The sequence below is a fragment of the Lichenostomus cassidix genome, chromosome 3, assembly GCF_008360975.1.
Source record: "Lichenostomus cassidix isolate B80296 chromosome 3, HeHo_3.0, whole genome shotgun sequence".
NCBI lineage: Eukaryota > Metazoa > Chordata > Aves > Passeriformes > Meliphagidae > Lichenostomus > Lichenostomus cassidix.
The window spans coordinates 7,798,845-7,820,783 of record NC_139483.1 but is presented as its reverse complement, the minus strand read 5'-3'; the positions used below and the strand labels follow the sequence as shown (position 1 = coordinate 7,820,783).

General features: G+C 41.2%; 2 protein-coding genes across 4 annotated transcripts; one reads left to right on the top strand and one right to left on the bottom strand.

Annotated features, from left to right (window-relative positions):
* Positions 1-959: 959 nt before the first annotated feature.
* Positions 960-3,372, bottom strand: FBXO48 (F-box protein 48). Its single transcript, XM_085054280.1, has 2 exons — positions 2,951-3,372; positions 960-1,398 (listed from the first exon to the last, which is right to left on the bottom strand). The coding sequence occupies exons 1-2, from the start codon at positions 3,206-3,208 to the stop codon at positions 1,237-1,239; spliced, it is 420 nt and encodes a 139-aa protein (XP_084910406.1). The 5' UTR covers positions 3,209-3,372; the 3' UTR covers positions 960-1,236.
* A 43-nt stretch (positions 3,373-3,415) lies between these two features.
* On the top strand, positions 3,416-20,552 carry APLF (aprataxin and PNKP like factor). Of its 3 annotated transcripts, XM_085054276.1 has the most exons (9): positions 3,416-3,496; positions 4,807-4,958; positions 5,602-5,732; positions 6,577-6,751; positions 9,431-9,819; positions 13,895-14,020; positions 15,254-15,300; positions 16,365-16,403; positions 19,630-20,552. In XM_085054276.1, exons 2-9 carry the CDS (start codon positions 4,860-4,862, stop codon positions 19,833-19,835), a joined length of 1,212 nt encoding a protein of 403 aa, XP_084910402.1. In that variant the 5' UTR covers positions 3,416-3,496; positions 4,807-4,859; the 3' UTR covers positions 19,836-20,552. The 3 variants fall into 3 exon arrangements, with proteins under 3 accessions (XP_084910402.1, XP_084910403.1, XP_084910404.1); XM_085054277.1 differs by lacking the exon at positions 16,365-16,403; XM_085054278.1 differs by lacking the exon at positions 4,807-4,958 and having other exon boundaries at positions 3,436-3,496.
* The last annotated feature ends 1,387 nt before the right edge of the window (positions 20,553-21,939 follow it).

Sequence of the window (21,939 nt, the reverse complement as noted above, 5' to 3'; positions counted from 1 at the left end):
GGGCTGGACCTATTTTGGGTAAATTCTGCACCTAATAGGGGCCTGATCTAGTGCCATTGAGCCTCATGCTCATGACAGGACACTTCTATCCTTACATTGTCACAATGTCCTCTGCCCATGTTTATAGCAGTAGCTGCATGAAGGGATTTCAAATCTAACCAAGTTTCCTAAGCGTGGTTGAAGACTTCATACAGAAAACGGGTGCCAGATTGGTGACTAAATTTCATAGGAATGCCTCCAGCAACAGGGATTTTCCCAGCATTTTCTCATTTATTTTACTCTTTAGTGCAAAGGAGGTAGGGAAGGGTGATACCCAAAATGATAGTAAATTGATTTTATGGTCACTTTTATGTTGAGTAATATGACAGGCAGCTGCCGTTTTACTAGCAGGAGTTTTTAAAGTTGGTGCCAATAATCAGTGCTGGGAAAGCAAGGCCTGTGTGATGGAAGATCAGCACATATGAAAAAACTAAGTTTCTCAATGGGTTTTAACCTGACTATGTAAAGATATGAATTGGTGTTACCTCATATGGTTATCCAAGTTATTTTGTTTAAAGTAGTAAAATTTTGCTCTACTCCTTATCATGCAAATGACTAATGTGCACAGCTAATGGCTGAGAAACTGTTAGTTACCTGTCTGCTTCCATCCTGTCCTGGATCTGAGAGTTTTAATCCAAAAATTCCACAGCTGGATAGTAGAAATTCAGCACTGCCAAGCACTAATGCTTCTGTGAGTGCAAGTTCAGAGATCCTTGTGTGGATTCTGTCCCTAGAAATGGGCACTGAGAACATTCAGCTGATCCTGAGGTGTCCACCCTGTCCTTTCCAGTGTCTGGATTTGTCCCTTTCCCAGCCTTCCTTTGTGGGCTCTCATGTGCTGCTGATATGATACACTTCATGTCAAAAAGTCAAACATAGCCTTCATTTTTTTTAAAATAAAAATCATCTCTTGCAAAACATAAAGTGCAAACTGAAAATATAATCAATGCATTTTTTACAGTACAGCAACATTAAATTTATAAATTACAACTGAATATTTAGTTGTCTTTAGAATTTTACATAAAATTAGTACATAAAGTGCAAATTAAAAAGACACCCGTAACTTTTTTTGTTGAGAAGCTTTCATCATAAATTCATAATCAATCCAAAATCATTCAAAATCAGTTTCACAGCTGGCAAACTCTGTGTGTGTTATTGGCAAAAGGTTTTTGAGTTGCAAGAGTCAGCAGTGGTTCCTCATCTCTCAAGTTCTGCTTCCAAGATTTCTCCCCATGTGTCGACATCCATTGGATACATGCTTTTCTCTGGCAAGCTGAGTTGTGAAGGAATGTTGCTGTATTTCCCACTCAGCCATTCTTGCTTCACTTTGCTTTTCCAATAGTTTCTCAGCAACGTGATCTGGTGGAAAAACATATAGGTCAGATCTTGGGAATTAACAAATTTAAGCTGTGCTTAATATAACTAAGTTTAGCACTGGAAGAGTTGTGCTAGAGGAAGGATTTGAAATGTGCCTTTGTATATCTAGACATTAAGCCCAGGAAGGTGCAATGCTGCTGAGAAACAGACCTTGCTCCACTACCAGCTTTTCTGTTCCTGCCTCAGTTCTTTGCAGTCAAGATGAAAAACCCAAACCAATAATTCATCTTACTCCTTGAAAGATGCACCTTTCACTTTTTTTGGTTTAGGTTATTTGATCTTTAACTCTTATTTGGAGGCTGGCTGGATTCCTTCTCTTCTGCCAACCTTTTAGGCCATGAAAATGCAGTCTTGGTGTGTTTGTTGTTTTTATTTCAAATCCCCTCCAGATAAAACAGACAATCAGTGCAGGGAGTTCTGGAAATTGCTGTGCAAGAGTAGCAAGATCTGTACACTGAAAGGGCAACCACTACCCACTCATGGCTGTGCCTAACACTGCAATAACTTTACTGAAATGTCAGAGCCCAGAAGTGGCTGTTTTTGTTTCTTTTACTGCTGCTTCTCTTTGCACCCTCCCACTGTCCCCCTGCTCTCAAACACACCACTGTCGCTGTTGAGCAGCTAGCAGAGTAATGAATGCATCGGTTCTCAGTGGCAAGAAGGAATGACCTTTATTGTTTTGATTTCATCACATTTATAGAGTTCTCAAAAGTCACCCAGATTGGTCAGTCAGAAGCCTTCCCCCAGGCCTGATTGGCCAGGCCTGCACTGCCCAAGTTCTGGGACACTGTTCCAAAACATCCAAACTTTATTTACAAAACACAAGAAAACTTCTCATGGGAAAAACTGTGCTAGCCACACACCACCTATAATAAGGTGGGGGATCACCCTCTAGCTGGCCCGGAGTAATCTGTGGAACCAGCTATCAGATCCTTTCCTGATCACCCTCAGCTTCCAGGCTGGATTCAATGAGAGATCATTCAGCATGCTCTGGAGCTGAACCTGCTGCAAACTCCTCGGTGCAGTCTGTGTGCGGTGAGATTTCCTAAACAGCTCATAAAAGCGCTTGCTCATTTCCTTTTCTATTGTTCAGCTGTTTGTTTTCTCCTGATTCTCCTATCCAGGATGATTTTCCAGCAGTTATTCCTAACCGGCAGATCTATTTCCGCGAAATACACCCGGAGAGCGCGCAGTGCCTATCGGGGTTGTGTTATCTTCGCCCTGCCGGCCGTGTCTGGGGAGCGTGGGCTTTGTATGGTGAAGGGCAGCTCTGAGGCTGTACAAGGCAAGGGGAAGACTAATGCAGAGCAGGACAGGTTGTGTCCTGGGTAAGAAAAGGGGCAGCCTTGCTGTAGCTCTCGGTGTATTTTACCAGCTGCCCGGCGCTGCCGAGCCACGCTGTCACCGCAGCTGTTCCCCCACAACCCAGGATGGGTGCGGCGCGCTGATGTCATTTCCTCACACACTTCTATCGCCCCTCCTAGCACTCTGGTGTATGTGCCTGCCGGCTCTGTGCCGCTGCTGGCGGATTTACCTTCCAGGAGTAGCCATGGCCGCGGTCGCAGTCGATCTCCCGCCGGCACACGGCGCGCACGGCCAGGCAGTGGTGTCGCCACAGCCGCTCGTTGCTCTCGATGACGCCGTGCCAGCCCTTGCACGTCACCGACGCGTGGCACAGGCTCTCCACATCCAGCCCGCTGAAAATCCGGGAGCTCACCTCGGGAGGGAGGACAGACACGAAGTCACCCGGTCGCCCCCTTCCTCCCTCGGCGCCGTCGCGCTCCGCCTCCATCCCCGCGGCCTCGGGGCGGGGAGGCTTCGGCTTCACCACGGCCCCTCAGTGTGCGGGCAGCCAGGGCCGGCAGCGCCCGGGGCTAGCTGGCTGCCTGCTGCCATGTCCCTGCCGCCGGCCCGCCGCGGTTCCGGGCGAATCCCGGCACTTCGGGGCCGGCGGAGGCCTGGCGTCACCGGGGCCGCGCGTCATCAGGCGGCGGCGGCTCGGCCACACCTCCAGCCCGGCCCGGCCGCTCCGGAACCGCCGCGGTGAGGGCGGGCCAGCCCCGGGAATCGCGGGCCCGAGGTACCGTGCTCGCTGGCAGGGCCGGGTGGGTCGTGTGGGCAGCGCTGCAGCCCCGAGCAGGTTCTGCTGCCGGTGGGACGGGCGGGGAGAGCTCGGTGCGGCGGAGAGCAGCCAGGGGGATCGGAGAGTGGGGCATCTCTACTAGGAGGGAGCGCTGAGGGAGCTGGGGCTGTTCAGCTTCCAGAAGAGCCCTCATCCGTGTGGGTAAATATCGAAAAGGGGAGAGCCAGGAGGCTGGACCGTGCTCTGCCCACTGGTGCCGAGCAATAGCACAAGAAACAGGCAGAAACTGATGCACAGGAAGTTCCACCCGAGTATAAGGAAAAACAACTTTCCTGTGCAGTGACCGTGCATTGAGCAGATCACCCAGAGAGTCTCCCTCGCTGGAGATATTCGCGAGCCATCCGGACACAGTCCTGTGCCACATGCTCGGGGATGACCCTGTCTGAGCAGGGAGGCAGGGCCAGGTGACCCACCGTGGTGCCACTGAAGCTGACCCAGGCTGGGGTTCTGTGAGCTCCTGCACAGCTGAAGGGCTCAGCTTGGCCTCTGGTGTTTCTCTTAATGCAGCAACGAAGAGAAAGTTCAGCTGCTCAGTGTGGGCCATCTCTGCAGTGCTGAAAGCTCTGGAAGGGTTGGCAGAGAATCCCTAGTGCCTCTGTGGAGGAAATACCGCAGCAATTAGCAATTTAGCTTGATTTTCCCTCATTATTTGTGCTGGTGAATTGAGTAGTGGGAAGGCAATGCGTTGAATGCAAAACAGTTGCAGACTGGGTGTGCTTTCACAATTAAAAAGCCTTTTGGATGTAGTGGCTCTGAACTGAGGCCTTTGAAACCGGCACCCATGTAGCTGGTGTCACTTCAGAGCTGCAGACTTGTAGTGAGAACTTGATGGGAAGTGCGAGATTCACTGGGCATCTGATCCTGGAAACTGCATGTGAGAATCGTTCCCTGGCTTTTAGTATAGGATCACATTTTGGGGAGTTTGAAGATTTACCATAAAGCAAATTCTGACCTGTAATTTCAGCTGTCTCAAAGTTTTGTCATGGCAGCAACCGGTGTAAATTATATACTTAAACCTGAAAACACCACAGCAGTGATTAGAGAGTCTTTTGTTCAAAACACTTTAGGTATGAGATAAAAGGAAGGTGTGCTTATTTCTTCTGTAAGTTGATGTAAGAGGATGTTGACATTCAATTTCAAAGTGTATTTGATGATAGCAAACATTCAGACCAACTTTGTGTTTCAGTCAAAAGTGCATGTTTATAATTGTAGTGTGTGAGTAGCTAAAATGGATTTTGTTTTTCCAGGAAAAAATCAGGAGTCAGATGCAGAAGAAGCACCAACTGTTCCTGCTCTTGAGATGTCCTGTATTCCATTGTTAATGGAACCAGTGTGTTCCAGCTCTGAGGTACAGATAGATGCAAAAATGAGGAGTAATGATGCTGCCTCCAGACTTTTGGTGGGTGCTTTTTTATGAAATTTACTATTTATAAGCATATGTTGAAAGTTAAGGAGGTGCTGTGTTTTCTATACAAATGAAATGTCAGCCTTTGCTGTAGCTGAGATCTCTAGGATGGACTGGCTTAGGAAATTCAAACTGATCACGCCGTTTTCAGTAAATAGTGAATGTGACTGGTGTATTTACAATGTTTTTATAGAGATTTAGAGTCTGGTTACTTTTTAGAGAAAGGAATTGTAGGAATGCTAGAAAGACTTATTCTGTTTGTGGGTTTTTGGTGTTTATTTGTCTCGGATAAATGGGTTTTTGTTAAACTTGCTCTTTCTGTTATATTTATGTGTGCAAACTCTAGAGCGAGATGCTGGTAAAGTTCTGTGAAACTTTCAGTTTGTGGTCTTTTAGATATTTATTCTAAAGTTCTAAGAAGTTTTGTTGTGTTTTTACTGCGTGAAGGTTCCCATAGATGTTGTTTTTCTGAGTGAATAGAAACTGAGGGGGAAAAAAAAAGAGCGATGGCCCCCATACAAGAAGTAGGTGGTTACCCAGGCTGCATTTGAAGGGCATAACTGAGTACAAACTGTAGTCGAGTTTCCCCTCTCTTCTGTAACTTGATAAAGGCACTAAACAGTAAATGTTGTTTCAGGTTCCCCTTTCTGATGATAAGGAAAGTGAACAGTCAGAATCTATTCAAAGAAAGAGAGTACTTCCATCTTGGATGCTGGACAGAGATCTCCTGGTACAGAGGGTTTCCAAGCCTGTAATGACAGGAGGTAGGTTTGCAATGTGATAACGATTGCATTCCAATATTAATTTCTGTGCTTCGATACAATGTTTTAAATTCTAATGGTGGTGGTAGAAAGCATTAATTTGTTAATTCTCTTTCCATGCTTGTCGCAGGCTCAAGAAAACTTTCTAACCTGTCTGACTTTGGTCTTGGGAGCTTCTAAAACTGCCATTAGACAAACTTGCTACAGGGCATTTATTGCCCTTGTGACTTTTATTGATGGGACAGGAGGGCTAAAGAAGTGAGAGGAGGAAACAGTGTTTCTGTTGCTCCCTGTGCTGAAGGCAGCACGCCCCACCCTGCTTGTCCCTTCTGTGGGGAGGTGAAGTGGTTTGGGTGCAAACGGTTGAGTTTCCTTTGTTAATCAGTCCAAGTGTGTGAACCATGGCTGTTAAGAGTGTGTCTGCTCCCCTGTGTGCAGCAGCTCTGCATCAGGTGTCTGTGTGATAGTTTTCTTATGTTTGTGCTTTCTTTTGTATTTCTGGGGGATTGGGGCTTATTTGTTTATTTGTTTGTTTCTCTGCCAGTACTATAACATCTGTTATATGTGTGAATATAGTGTTTATTTCCAAGACTGAATGCTTTGATTGTGTTGTTGTTGAGAAACAGAGCTGTGTGGGTGAGATGTATCTGAAGGCCTGGCCTTGAGAGAACTGGGGGTATGTGCAAAACACTGCTGGAGCTGTTTAAAAGTCCATTTCACAATTGCTGCTGTTTTTCATGCCGTGTGCCCAATGTCCTGCTTTGATGTAGCTTTAGATTTCTAGATTTATATTCGCTGAAATGGTTGCATTCCAAAAGTTCCATTTTTCTTGGTTTTTTTTTTTAAGGTAGTAGAAAGAAAAAAGGCCAAGGAAGGGGAGAAGGTTGTACAGAGTCATTAAAATCAGAAGTGCATGTGCAGCAGAAAAAAAGATTAGTTTCTGAAGAAGCTATAGAGGATTTTGAAGGTGGAGAGCAAGATCAAGGGAAAAGGAGCTGCCTTTCTATCCCTGTTCCTTCATCTCAGGTAACTTCTTGGCTCAAGGCAGAGCCATGATACTGCAAAAAATGAGAATGTAGTTGGCAATGTCATGTTGAAGGTTGGGTCTACAACATAACTTTGTGTTTTATGTGTTCTGCTTGTGATTTGTTGTTTTGAAATACCAGTCCATTGGATAGCTCTGTAACAAGGATCATGGAAGCCTCAAAGATCTGGTTTTCTGCATTTCCTTCAAAGGATCTGGGACTTGAGCCCCAAATGTCCCATAGAAATACCAGACTTAGAGCTTGGCAGGAAGACATGGGCCAAAGCACTGCTCCTAGGAGTGTCTTGGTGTGTGTGGCTTCTGTTTCTGAGAACCTTTGGGGATAGGTGATAGTATGATATTGATGTAATGAGACACTGGGCTTGGCCCAAGCTATTGCCATTCTGGTAGGTGAGGGTTTATTGTCAGATAATGATGTGTGTGGCTCAGCAACTGCTGTGTTTCAAAGGAAGCTAGCATGGAGTGTGTTTATGCCACCATCTCAAAATCTGAGTCAAAAAAAGGAAAGGGGAAAAAAAAGTAACCTGAAACTAAAAATTATGTGTGGCAGAGTGAACTGACCCTTTGGTCCAGCTGGTCCAATGTCTCTGTGAGCTCACAGTACAGCTGCATTTACAGGCAGCCAAATCCTTTCTAACAACACCCTGCAAGTGGTGAAAAGAGGATCATTGCTAAAGACAAAGTGTATTCTGGTGAGCGCAAACTGAGGGTTTCACTGACTTGTTTCCATTAAGTGAACTACTTGGGGAGGTGTTTTTAATGTGTGACATTAGAATTGCCTGGGTCTGTTCTAGGATCTGATAAAGTACTTAAAATTCTTTTGACACTGGAGATTATTGGGGTTTTGGTTTTAAGGTTAATTGAAACAAACTGTTCATGGAGAGCAGAGTCTTTGGTGTAGTTTTGGCATAACAGTGGCCCACTAGGTGCATTAATAACAGCTGCTGAGCTATTTTCTCTTTGTCACATTATGAGTGCCTACATAATGAATTATTCAATTCTGCAATTTGTAAGTAGGAAGCCTTACTTATTTTCATGTAATAATTCCATAAATCATTTTAATCTCAAGTACAGTCTAAGAAATTGCTTTCAGGACTTTGCAGAAAAACTGATGGATAAGGGCAAGCAAGAGTAATAACCACAGGGAGCTCTGAAAGATTGTAATTTGGATATCAGAGCTTAAATCACGGTCCTGCCGTCCTGTTTGAGGTATTTGAGAAAATGTTCTGTAGGGAAGAAAGGGGAAAAAATGTGAGTTGTACTTGGCAGCAGCCGCCGGAGGGCGCCGAGGCTCCACACTGCTGTCCCAGTGCTGAGCACTTTGGTTTTCCTGGATTGTAGTCTGTCGTGAGTTACACACAGCCTGCTGTGGAACTGATCCTAATCAACGTGAGTGTTCTGTCTCCTTGGGTGCAATACAGGCAATGGATTGAAATACGTGGTGGAGAGCTCACAAGTGGTAGTGGCAAATTATAGTAATGTATGCCTCCTTTTGAAAAAGAAGGCTTATTTCTTAAGTTGCATTGATTGCTGAGTCTTATTTTGGAAGTTATCTTTGTCTCCAAGTAGAGTCACTAAATATGCATCTGTTGGGATCATGTGGTATTAATGCTGACTTTGCCCTTGCTTAATCACATTGCTGCTCAAATGTAATTGTCTCTGGTTTTGGATAACATTTTATGAGACTTGTGCTGAAAGGAACAAAATCAAATAGGAAATCACCAGTTGATTTTCAAGCTCTGACAAACACATCTGTGTAAACTAAGTATAAATTTACTGGAGAGGGAATATAGATAATCATCTGTAGAGAGCAGAGACCTTTGAATAGTTCCTTGATGTATCAAAGTAGTTCAGCCTTGAATGTAGATATTCTTCCTGGTAATGTCTTAATTGTCAGGACAGTGTTCTTTCCTCGGTTGTGTATGTCATATTCTTTTTCTAAAGAACACATCTTGTATTTTAAATGTATGTTTGTTCCAAAATTTAAAATGTGTCAAATATTTGCTTAATGGTGTCTGTGACAGACTGTTATGATTTAGAGTTAGAAGTTGAAGCATTTAAGAAGGGGTAGGAATCCTGGGTTTGGATATTATCATCTATATAGATAAATACATATATATTCCATGTATCTTGGTGCTTAAATTATTAAGTAATTAATTAAATTAGTAAGTAATTCCTTAATCATTTAAGTTGATTCTTGGGTAGGAGTCTACATTCTTCTACAGTCTACTACATCTTCAACTGTATAATCCCCATTAAATTTTCACAAGCAGTACTTTTAATTGGTAGTTAATTTAAACTAGTCCTTGGACTGTTCACAAAGTGAGGTGGTGAGAGAAGGGGTCATGTTGTGAGGGAGTTGAAGCTGAAGATGGAAGCTGTAGGATCAGTTTTTCTTTAAGAGTGTGTGCTCTGTGTGTGTTTTCTTAACTTGAGCCTTTCATTCAGCAGCTGTGTTTAGCAGTGAACTTGAGCTTGGAAAGCGGAGTAGACAATTTTTTAAAGTCTGGATGAGACAATATTTCAAGGTCCTTTCTAACCTGGGCTGTTTTATCACTGATTTTGAAAGCAGGAATGATGAGGCACAGTTTGACTTTGAAGCTTTTAATTCTGAGGAGTGTAAATCTTCAGGTTCTTCAAAATGTAACCTTGTTCCACAGAATACATCTGGATTTCCTCTTGAGAATACCATGAGAGATATGGAAGGAAATGGCAAGACTGCAACAAAAAACCCTGGAAGTTCTCTGGAAAAAAATGATAGGCAGCTGCATAGTAAATGGTCTAAAAGACTAGGTCAGATCTCCAGTAAAGACAATAGAATTGAGGAAACAGAAAACAAAGAGCAGATTACTGGTTCTACAAGCCAACAAGCTCACTGGGACAGGACTTCCCAATATTCTGGTGCCCAGGAAGGGATTCTTGAGCCTGATGCAAAACTGGATTACAACACTGAGATTTCTGATTCAACCAGAAGTGCAGATGCTTCAGACAGCTCCAAACAGATCCAGCATAAAAGGACACCTTGCATGTATGGAAGTGCCTGTTACAGGTAAAGCAAAATCAAATTAGCTTGGGCTAGCTTGTTATTTAGAAGTAATGTATTAACTGTGGAGAAGAAAACTGTAAAGTTGTTACAAGCTTTGATGTGGAAGAACATCATTTGGTGAACCAAGGACTGATGAGAAACAAATGGCAGAAAAATAATTTTAGAAGGATAAAATGAGGAGCCAGGATGTCTTGCTAACTGCTAATATAACCTAAACAAGGGATGAAGTAATTGAGGAAATTAGGAGGAAGTGCTGTAGGAAATAAAAGATAAATGTCCATTTTAAAAAGAAAAGAAATAAAAGACTGTGTGTACAGTACCAGGTACTAGCAGGGGGAAGGGATGTAAAAGGTTCAAATGCCCAGCACAGACCCTGTAGGTTTGTTTTATTAGCACATTTAGGAGAAGGTTTTGAGCTCTAGATAATCCCATGTACCTTGTAGATCCAAAAGATAAGGATTTCCAGGAAACAGAGGATTTTTCTGTAACTTTTTTTTATCTTCCTGCAAAGGGCTTCAGCAATAAGAGAGACAGTGAGTTTGACTAGGAAGCAAACAAGCACAAGTGACTGGGTTCATGTGTATTTGGTGGCCCTGATGCTGAGATAACTGTGTACATCAAAATTGTAAAGCTGTTGTATTCATAAGCAATCATGTCAGCTTTCATGTAGCTTTCACATATCTCATTGTCTCCTCTTAATGATTATGACAAAAACATGTTTTATTAGACAATTCCGTTGATCCAGTAGTACAAATGCAGCCTCTGGTTTGCTCCAGCTACTTTGAATTTTGCTCAGACAAGTTTTGCCCTATATGGGTACTACAGTGATTTAGTGCTCTGATATGATGAAATAGGAAGACAGGTACTGGTAATAGGAAGTAGAAGTCTGTATGTGGACATTTCTCTTGATTGTGAAACATTTGGCAGGAGTACATTTGGAAAGTATTGCTTTGTAAAAAGAAAAGAATGCCCTGTAATAACAAACAGCAGTCTTGCTTTGTCGGAGAAATTTGTGAATAGGGAGCATCCAAAATGTCAGCTTTGATCTTCAGGAAATGTTAGGAGATTCAGCCTGTCTGCTTGCAGCAGAAGAAATGTGCTTTTTAGTCTGTCTTTGTATTTGCTTTTATTTCAAGGCCCCTAAGTAGTTGTTTCTTCATTGGTGGCAAAAGTGTGTTAGAGCAAAGATTAGGTGTTAGTTCTGGTTATTTGACTACGTTTCTTTTATGCCTGTCTTAAACATTTAGGAAGTGAATTTATAACCCACAGTTCAGTTTGTTTATTTATGAACTTGAAAACACTGCTTTTGAAAGAATCGACCTCTATGCACACCTCTTGCCCAAGGAGTCCTCTTGTCACCTTCCTTCAGTGTCACTTTCTGAGGTGGCCCAATTCAAAGGAACTGCTGTTATGAGGAGACAAAGTGTTCTGTGTATGTTGTAGCTGCCTATGTTTGTTGTTGATATAAACTCACCCTCTGAATACTGTCATGTGTTCTTTTCCTTGTCTGCTGCTTGCTTTTCTGAAGTTGGCAGAATAGGGAAATAAAAGTAAATCCTCCACCACCACCACCACCCTTTTTAACGGCCACATAGAAGGGGGTATGGTTGACCTGAACTTTCGTCTGTGAAACTGAAACTCACAATCTTTTTTCCACAATTCAATCCTTTTGCCATAGCCTGGGATACAGTTCTCTGCTGCCTGGGGGTGTGTAAATCTCTCCCAGAGCTGTCAGAGCAGGGGATGCTCAACCAACTTTTGGATTTGTTTCTGGGTTCTTCTAAATACTTCACTGTTTGTTTGCCTGTTTGTGAAAATAAGTCTTTTTCCTTTCACTTTAAGCTTGTAAATCTGGCAGCTAAAGACCTGCATCTGTCTTTTTTTTGTGTCCTGTCTTCTAGTAAGAATTAAAATATAGAACTTACAAACATGTTATGTGCAGTTGTGGCATAATTTCAGGCTTGAATTCTATGGCTTAGTGCTGGTAATTCCTTACATTTTCACTAGCAGGTTCTTTCAGTAGCTGAAAAAAGAAGCCCTTGAGATGGCAAGGGGTCTTCTGCTCAGGATTGTGAGGAGTCAGGTATTCAGAACTGGTCAATTAAATTTGCTTTATTAGAAGTTTTTTAAGTTGTTTGTGGTAGTTACACAGATGAATAACTGTCTTAAATATTTCACCAAGCAATACTCAACCTCTGTTTGAGATGACTGCATTGATTCTGAAGAAGTTTTTAAGTTTTATTTGCATAGTGTTTGTTTGCATAGTTTCCTGCATCACAAAGTGTGAGTACACAAATTTAGAGCTTCTGTGAAAGCAAAGCTGCAGTTACTGTGTCAGTATGCTTACAAGAAGGCAAACATAAACTTCATGAAAGTCATAAAACTTCATTATTAAAATAGGCTTTTAATTGGTTACTCTTCATGCAAGTAAAACCTAATGATTTAGTTTTGATCAAATGAATGAACACATTCCTGTGCATTGAGGCTTTGTTGTGAAACAGTTAACTTTGGCATACAACTTGGAGTGTGATAGATGTGTTCTTGTAACACAGATATCTTATGTCTACAAATAAATATTTAAAAAAACCTCAAACAAAACCTTTAAGGAAGAAGCCTTAGGGTTTTTTTTGAAAGAAGGGAAAGTGTTTGCTTATTAGCTATGCACTTCTCTACTTCCTTTTATTTTGCTGGATATTGTTGCACTACACATCGAGTAAGTACAAATTATCCAGGTGAAGGGAAGATAAAATAGGATGTTTCTGTTAGTCCTGAGCATCTGAGGTAGGACATGTTTGAGGTGCTCCACAGGGAATGTATAATTTGAGGAGCATCACCTAATGGCTGAAAGATTCCTGAAGCCTAGTGACAAGGACTTGTACATCACAACCCTTTCATTGCTCTTCCTCCTTTCTCCCATACTTTTTCTTTTTTTTCCCCTTTTCCTTCAATAACAGCTGTGTGGTGTTATCCAGCTACGTTTTGAAGCAAATATTAAAAAGGAAATGGATATCTCCTAAAATACAATAGATTGGCTTATTGACAGCTATTAGGCCTTCTTTCCTTGGCAACTGTGATGCTACATGTATCTTGATGTAGGAATAAAGATTAAAATTGCTTCCAAGAACATCAGTTGCTGCTGTATCCCTTTGAGAAGATAAACTGTGTTTCCAGTGACTGAGACTTTTTGCTATTACTGCAAGTATGTTAGCTCTGTGCATTGAGAAAACCAAGCAATTGACTTGGTTTTATCCCATTTATTTTCAAATGGGGAAAGAAGTAGGCAGCCAGCCTGAATTTGTCACAACTGTTATTTCATGAGAAAATAATTTCTTAAAATATCTCATATTTCTTTCTTCTCAATATTATGCTCAGGGAAAAAAAGTCTCTAAGAAATGATAGGGAAAAAGCAGATTTGCTTTTGCTACCAGTATGTTAATTTTGATGTAATTTTTGGTAGCATGTTTTGATCTGTCACATGAATTCCTCCTGAAGTCAGAACCTGTTTTTTTGTGTTCTATTTAACATCATTTACAACACTGCTAGAAAGAAGAAAACTCTTATTTAGGTGATGCTTATGACCCTGAGTCTTGTGTGTTGTGTGTACAAACCTCTTGCCTAGAAACAGTAGAAATATTCTTTCAGTGATGCATAAATTTGTGTTCCCTACTTCTTCACCTTGGATTCAAGTGTTGTAGAGCAAAAAGTTGTGGATGCTGGTGGTGTGCTGTCCTCCCTAACACTGGTGTGACTCAGCTACATGTGGAGCTGTAAATGTCTTATGGTGCAGCTTCATGTCAGTATGCTAATTTCTTATTTCAAATAAAACCTATTGTGCACATGTTGGAGGTCAGAAGCTTAAAGCTGATGGGAAAATTCCTGGTTTAACCTCTGTTGCAGGAGGTGCTGAGACAAAGTTTCTTGTCACCCTGAAAGTAGGTCTCACATTTTGCATCGAGTTAAACGCTGAAAGCTCCTCTTCATGTAACCACAGAAAAATGAGCTGCCAGTGATTCTGTAACATATTTTTTCCTGTGTTGAAATGGAACAGTCAGTTTTGGTGTATATTTGTCTTTCACAGGAAGAATCCCATTCACTTCCAGCAGTTCAGTCATCCTAATGATGATGACTATCACGACATGGAGATGGTGGCTCAGGATGACAATGACAACCGGCCTGAGTGTCCATATGGAACAGCTTGTTACAGGTGAGGAGCTCTGTGCAAAGTGGCTTTTCTTGTTCACAGGTTAAGAATGTTTTCCCCTGCAGTCACACAGTGATGATAGAATTATGAATAATTCTTGATGTTAACTTTGACTGTAGCCTTGTGAAATTTACTGGGGTCAGACTGCTACCCTTAAAGCACCCAAATCTGTACATATTTTTAACAATGACATTGTAAAAATCACTGTTTTGTTAGTGATATCAGATGGTGGAGATGAAAACTTGATTATTCAATGAACCTAGTCAGTGACATGGAGATCAACACTGTATCTCTTTTTTAACATTCAGCAAATTTTTCTTTCATATAAACAAGTAATTTATTGTTACGTGTTGTTCTTGATCTGTAACTTTTAGTTTAAATTTTGATTATGTATTTGTTGGGATTTTGTACAAAAACTATTTTCATCAATATTTGATTTGTTAGAAAGCGTAAGTGAGGTAACAGCAATATAATCCAGTTTATGGCTGACTGCTGTTTCTTTTAAGCACTGTTGATTTTCTTCAAAATATTGTTGTATTCCATTTGGTTTTCAGTATTTAGGTTTTACATATTTGGCAGGCTCTGTGTAATTACCACAATAAACAAGAAGATATCTTTTGAGGCAATAGCACTTCTATGGGAGCATATTGAAAGTGGTGGCTGCTGTGAAAGATTGTTTCTGCACAGAAACATTTTCTCCTGGAAAGTGTGGTTATCCTAAAGAGCATGTTCTCCATGAAATGTAACAAAATTAGGGCAGCTCCCAAGAAAAAACCTTGGTGATACTCAACTAATGTAGAAAAAATAGGTTTCTTGAAAATACCTATGAGAGTAATTTCCCATCTCAGGCTGAGTAATATAGGCTTATATCAGTAATGAAATTGCCAGCATACATCTCAAGAATACAACAGATACTTTATCTAGACCCCAAACTGTCTCTCTTTCCAGGAAGACAACCTCTGTCATGTATTAGTTAATTATTTCTTAATTTCTGTTTCATTCTTTGGGGATAGAGTAAAGGAGGCACCCATGAAAAATTGATCATTCTTTTGATGAAGCAACAGATATAGTTGGAAGGGCTTTTGTGTTAATTTAGTTGTCCTTATCTGTTGGCTATTACTTGACTGATCTGAATGATGTGCCTTGAAAATGATCCATAACATATAAGGGAATTCTGGACTTTTTAAATTTGGACCAAGGTGATAAATCAAGCTTTTACCACTTCCTTCTTTGCAGGAAGAACCCTCAGCACAAGCTGGAATACAAGCACAGTGCACCTCCAGGTGGGCCAACTTGTTAAATATTACAGAATCACAGAATATTCTGAATTGGAAGGGACCCACAAGGATCATCAAGTCCAGCTCAATAAAATGCTTTAATCTCCTTTGGGGGAATAATGTTGCATTTATAGTTTGCTCTGCATTGGGATTTTTTTTTTCTGGGATTTTTTTAAATTAGAAATTTGCAGGTAAGATACAATTTTAAAGTATTTTAGTGCTCTAAAGAAAATACTGCAACCATGTCTGTCATTTTTTGTGGGTTTTCTTTTTTTCTTTCTTTCTTTTTTATACCAGGGATTTTCTAATCCCTGTAATCCCTGTGAGAACTAATTCTTGCATAGATGTTCTCTTGAGGCCTGGAGAGAATATAACTAAAACTGACTTTGAGTTCCTATTCTAACACTTTGTAATCTTTTCATATTCCAGTAACTTGACTTAATGAGAAAACACAGGGGAATGTGCTGTTTGCATTTTGTCTGCTCTTAAAGATTGAAAGAGATACTTCTTGGGTTTATTTTTTGGGGGATGCTTTTTCTTGATTATTGCGTTTAGAGTTCTTTCCACATGAAATCCCAATGCAATAAACAGTAGTCTAGAGCACAATAGTTATGGAAATGTCATGATAATGTATTTTACTTTGAAGATTCAGGGCTATGACATTATTAAGAAGGAATAGCATTTGTGGAAGCAATCGTGTAAAATATTTGAAGATTCAGGGCTATGACATTATTAAGAAGGAATAGCATTGATAGAAGCAATTGTGTAAAATATTTAAATGCCTTAAAATACTCCAGTTTCCTGTTTAAAACCCCCCAGCCAGAATTAATGACATTTGTCTACAGATGGCAGGGGTAATAATCTTAAGAACAGTTTATCTGGGTAATCTTTTGGGAATGATTCAAGACAAAAATGGTATTTTTGGGCAGCAGAGTAGCTTTTATACCTGTAAATGCAGCACAACCATTGCAGCATTTTTTTAATAGGTCAGTTTTTTGTTGTAGCAGCTCTGAGAATAGCTCTTATGGCAGGGTTTACTCTGTCCTGTCTGACAACTTCTCTTTCTTTAGTAACTACAAGAGGAACAAGACAACAAACTTCCAGCAATGGTGAGTGTATTCTAAAGTTATGAGTGGGCACATCAACCTGGGATGCAGCTGGTTTGCAGTAGCTTTTTTGGCATTTAATAGTGCTGGAGATGCTTGATAATACTTAGCTGAGAAGAAAGCTGTTATTATTTTAGTAAAACCCTTCTTGTTTTCTTACACCTGGATAATAATACCTGTATTTCCCTAGAAGCAGAAAACAAAAAAAACATATTTTAAAGAGTGACACCTATGGCTAAATGGTGTTTTCCATCTTCACTCCTTACACTGGGGCCATAAAAGGATGAAAGGAATCCAATATTTCATGCACAGCTAGTTAAGATTGCCTTATAAAGATTGATTGCTCCTGTCACATGGAGATATTCCCTCTGCATTGCATTGACCTTTAAATAAATTTCAAGTGATATATGTGCATGTGCTGATGAGCTTCCTTACAGAGAGGTATAGATGTTTCAGCATAAAAACTGGCTTGTTATGACAAAAGTGTAGAAGTTTATGTATGTTGTGGGTTCATAGACTCAAGTGTTAAATATGCTTTAGGTCTGCTTCCAGGATTCTTTCGTGTCTTATCCTTCAAATGTGAAGCTTTCTATGCTTTCTAAAATTAAAAGTGAGTTCTAAAGAGCAGTCTGAAAGTCTGATGCTGTACAATCTTCACTCTAACTGGCCTGAGTATGGCAGGAGGGTGTGGAATTGCTGCATTTTGAGTGGGAGTGGGAACTGGCTTGCCTTCCTTGAGATCACCAAGGAGTGGCAGGGCATTTCCTGAAGAAATCCTCAAAATAGATCTGAAAAAACAAATAGAAGTGCAAATAACTGTAGTTAGCTTTCTAGGCAAAGTGTTTTGGCCTCTGTTTCTGTTGTGAGTGGATGCAGGAGGTTGTTTTAAACTTTCCGTTGAGAAATTTCTTTCTCATCCCGTTTCCTTATCAAGCTTGTGTGCACTTTGGCTGTCACCAAATATTTGCTATGGTTATATCTGTGCACCAGCATATTCTGAGGCATATTTGTTACCTGTGTGTTTTGATGCATCCTGTGATACAAGTACCAGCCCCATCTTGATCAGAGATCCCTGCTAGAAATTTGTGTTACAAAGTGTAGAGGTATGCACTGAGTGGTGAAGATTATAGAATGAAGCAGGCTGGGCTGTGTGCATATGTAAAAGTCTAAATCTGTTCTTGAAGGTGTTAAAAGGTAGCTGTGCCTCTCGTGAGAACACCTTCCTTACCCAAACAGTAGGTGCTATGTGTGCAGCTGATGGGTAGGCAGGGGTGACTCTGATGGGAGAAGTGCTGCTGATATAGCGTGTAAAACTTGCACGTGGAAGTGAAATTCAACCTGTCAAATTCAGCTCTTCTTACCAAATAAGAACCAGGGAAGAATTGGTACTCTGCAGACACGGGAAAGAAGGGAATTAATTTATTAAGTTATGTTTACAAATATAAACTTTTTTAATTTTATTTTTTTCATGTCTTGCTGACTGATGTACTTAGCTCTATGGAGGGCAAAGTTAATAAAAGGTAGTGCTTAGCAAGTTCACACCTGAGGCCATCATACCAGGTCCTGCAGGGTCAGACAGACAGTCAGGGCTCCATTAACCTTTATTTCATCACATTTGACAGAACTGCACCGTTAGACACAGCAGGATTAAATTCCCTGCAAGTGTATTTAAATTCCACCAGCCAAGAGACAAGGGGCACCCTCCACACGACATTTAACATGTTTAGTTTTGAAATCTAATTGCTGCCAGAATTGCATGTAGAGAATGTTCTGAGAAATAATCTGAGGCAAATTACTGGGGAATAGTTGAAGGGGAGGAATTGAAAACAAAGTCAAGAGTTACACTGTCATTAAATTGTCACTACTGAATGACTTCACTAAGTTGTTACTACTGAGATGAATAACCTGCTGTAACCATGGAACATGCAGGATTCTCCTACACACTTTCTTGTAGGTTTTCTAGCAAGCTGATCAGCTCACTTCAAAATAGAGCACTTTGGAAGGAATGGTTAGGAAACTTTTTTTACCCCACATCAGGGAGATACTTTCATAGAAAGTTTCAAGGTCATCTTTGTAGATATGCTACCAGGGGAAAGACAAAATTGAGCTTAATCACCAGCTTTAAGGGCTGCAGGGCTGAATTAATCTGCAGCAGAAAGAAGTGGAGAGGAAAGGCATAAAAGGAAGTGCTAAAATCACTCACTGCTAAAATCAAAGCATTGATGTATGGGGAGGGAGAACATAGTATGCTCCTCCTACATTTGTAGGAAGAATATGGAAGTCATCAGTATTCTGCCAGAATTCCTGCCTCTGTTGTAAAATACCACTCACAGTGTTGTAAAAGTGATGAAAGGCTTTTCTTTGATAAGCAGCTCTTGGGCTTATTATTCTCATTACCTCAGTCTGAGAAGGGAAATTGTTCTTACTGTGTTCAGCATGTTCATTTTGACCCCTCCTCTCCAAGACATAATTAATTCTGCAGCACAATGTGATTCTGCTAAGAAATTCTGCTGGTTATGGGCTAACACAGGCATGATTAATTTCCTCTGAAGTCTGTTAGCAAGTATAAAAAGGAAGGTAATTCTGGAATAGGCGTGTTCCCACTCATAGAAAGTGTAACTGATAGAGGCTCTGGTCTGACTACATGAGGTACTAGTGGTGGTGGTTGTGCCTGGAGGAATGAACATGATTTCACTCAGAGATGTGACTTAAGGACAGAATAAGACATGATTGGAATATTAAGAGGCCATGGTTAGTTAGGAATTTTTGACATTTAAGAAAAGAGATGTCACAGACATTTAGAGCATGGGTTGCACCCATCTGCCAAAATGCAGTGGAAATGACCTTCAGAAGGGAAACAGACTATCCAGCATGAATGCAGGTAGAGAATGTAGGAGGCGAGTGGTCTAGAATATTCTCTCATCTGAAGCTCAGGAAAGAAGTGAGTAGGAGTTAAAAGTCATATCAGCCTCCAATGACTAAGAATATAAAGGATGGATGGATGGATGGATGGATGGATGGATGGATGGATGGATGGATGGATGGAGGCAGAAAATCCAGGGTCAAACTAGCCATCTAGCAATAGATAGAGACTTAACTGGAAGACAGATGTGTTGTAAAGGTGATGCTTTCTCCTCTTGAGGAGAGAGGCTTAACTATGTGGGCTCTGGGAGGGATCTTGAGCCCTGTATTTATTATTCATGAACACATGACATTTTTGTCCCTACAGGAAAAAGGGCTGTGGAGAAAGACCGTGCCAATGATGGTGAAGCCAATGAATATGACCTCAAAGACAGCTTTACAGATGAGGAGGAGGAGGAATATGAACCTACTGATGAAGACTCAGACTGGGAACCAAGTTCAGAAGAAAAGGATAATGAAGATGTCGAGACACTTAAGCAAGAAACATGTAGATTTGTTGGGATCAAAAAATAGCTGCTCAGAACAGCCTTATGAATGGCCAGTGTGGTTGTTAAAATACGGTTGCACAAAGGAGAGAAATCGTTTGAAAATTTTTTCCTCTGTGATGTAGGCACTACAGGAAGATAATAATGGGGCAAGGGGATTCTGCAATGTCTTTCTTGTCCTTATGTATTATTTTGGGGCTGCTGTGGTGTTTGTTTTATTAAGTCATGGACTCAGAGGATAGAGCTCTGAAAATTTTTGGTTGGTTTTTGTTTACTTTCTTATCTGTTTTTTTTTTTTTTCAATTACACTGGTGTCTCATATTTTGAAATAGTTTTAAGGCTTGTTGAAACTTCATATTGCTGTGCTTGAAAGAAATATTGGCATTAAGAAAGCCTAAACCATTTTGTTTTGTTGAGCTAATGCAGTTTTAAACTTCATTATTCTGCTCCCAGCTTTCCTTTTAGGTGTGGTTTTGTTAGCTCTCTTGAGGTACAGTAGTTAAATACAGGTTGTCTAAATCACTTGAGAACAGAATCTCAGTGTATCAAACCACTTGGTTGGCTCAACAACAATTATAGTGTATTTGCTCTAATTACAGAGCCTCTTCCAGTGTACCTGAAAAAACAGTACCTCTTTCTGTGTTATCATCACTGGAACTGTGTCCAATTCTCAGCAAAGCTGATGTCTTGATGACTGAAGTCTTGTATTTTTGCACAATTAAACTTGTAACATACAGTGGGAAAAGCGTGTGACTCTGATTTCTAAAGATATTGTTGGAAGATCTTGCCTTCAGTGCATCCATTACTCTCCTGAGCTCCCTGGAATGTAAGTTAAAAAGTTTTACTATGATTTTGGACAGATGACTCGAGTAATGTGAATTTGGCACCTTTTTGGTCGAAGTCCTGAAGCCTCAAAAATCCTCATTACACACACCCCCTTGGCATTTGGAAACTTCCATTCCTGAAGGGTAATCTTGATCCTGTCCCATTCTGCTGTAAAGGGATTTGGGGAGGATTCTTTTTGACAGATTTCTCGGATGAAAATATAGCACAAACGTGGCAATATTAGGCCTGGCTGCTGTGGGCTGAGGCCGGGCAAGGCGGGAAAAGTGGCAGTGGCGGTGAAGCAGGCTGTCACTGTGCTGGGCTGCCTCGGGGAAGCAGCAAAGCAGGACAGATGGACAGGTGTGGAAAGGGAAGGCAGGCAGAGGAGGACAGCAGGGAGGAAATGGTGGGGGGGGGCAAGCAAGCTGAACCTCCAGGTGAACCACCGCTCCCTCCAAGAGCCCAAAAATTGGCAGAGGGATTGCAAGGCAGTTCACTGCTTTTATGAGCTAAGACTCATCCCACAGCCTGATTTCCCAGACATTTTTTCCCAGGCATCCAAGGATCAGCCCCACCAGCAAGCAGGGGTTGCTTGCAGCACAATCATGGAAGTTTTCCCCTCACTCCCATTTTCTGTCTCCTTAACATGTGGCATGTGTCAAGGCTCCCAGCTCATGAAATTTTTCACCCTGTGTATAACATGTTGAGACATAAATAAAAATCGATTTGGTCCCTCTCAGGTCCCATTCCCTCTGCCTCACAAGGTGAATTCACTCAGCAGGGTGAAGGGATTCCTGTCTTCCTGTTAGGTTCAGTGTTGTGTCTGAGGCTTGTGGTGGCATCCAGCATTGGGGAAAAGCAGCCATAGGGTTTGTGCTGCTTGTGTGTCTTGTGTGTGTTGGGCACACAGGGAGGGCGAGGTGAGAGTGACCAGAGGGGCACAGATGCAGCTCCTGAGTAAAATAGGAGCTCTCCAGATCATTTGATGGGGCTGAGGGGATTATTTTGGGAGCCACCTTGTATCTTGGGCACAGAGAACCTTGTGTGAGTCACAGGTTTCTTCAAAAGCTGAGAAGTGGGTTGTCTATTACAGCATGTACTGTACTATGTGGTATTTACTGTATTTTCTGGTGCTACAGGTGTGCTGTCATATTTATTGTAGTTTACATACTATATATGTATTGCAGGGTATGTACTGCATTATATCATGGTTTCTTGTGTGCCTATTGTAGCATGTGGTACACTATTGTAATGTCTTCTGCACTGTATGCTTTGTAGGGTTTTGTATTTATTGTCTTGCATTCATG

Bases quoted from the DNA above. Each gene is read 5' to 3' on its own strand.
- FBXO48 (XM_085054280.1), bottom strand. From the start codon at position 3,208: ATGGAGGCGGAGCGCGACGGCGCCGAGGGAGGAAGGGGGCGACCGGGT. The intron at 1,399-2,950 runs GTAAATCCGCCA...TTTTTCCACCAG, and splicing joins GCCATGGCTACTCCTGGAAG to ATCACGTTGCTGAGAAACTA.
- APLF (XM_085054276.1), top strand. From the start codon at position 4,860: ATGTCCTGTATTCCATTGTTAATGGAACCAGTGTGTTCCAGCTCTGAG. The intron at 14,021-15,253 runs GTGAGGAGCTCT...CCTTCTTTGCAG, and splicing joins TATGGAACAGCTTGTTACAG to GAAGAACCCTCAGCACAAGC. The intron at 15,301-16,364 runs GTGGGCCAACTT...CTCTTTCTTTAG, and splicing joins CAAGCACAGTGCACCTCCAG to TAACTACAAGAGGAACAAGA.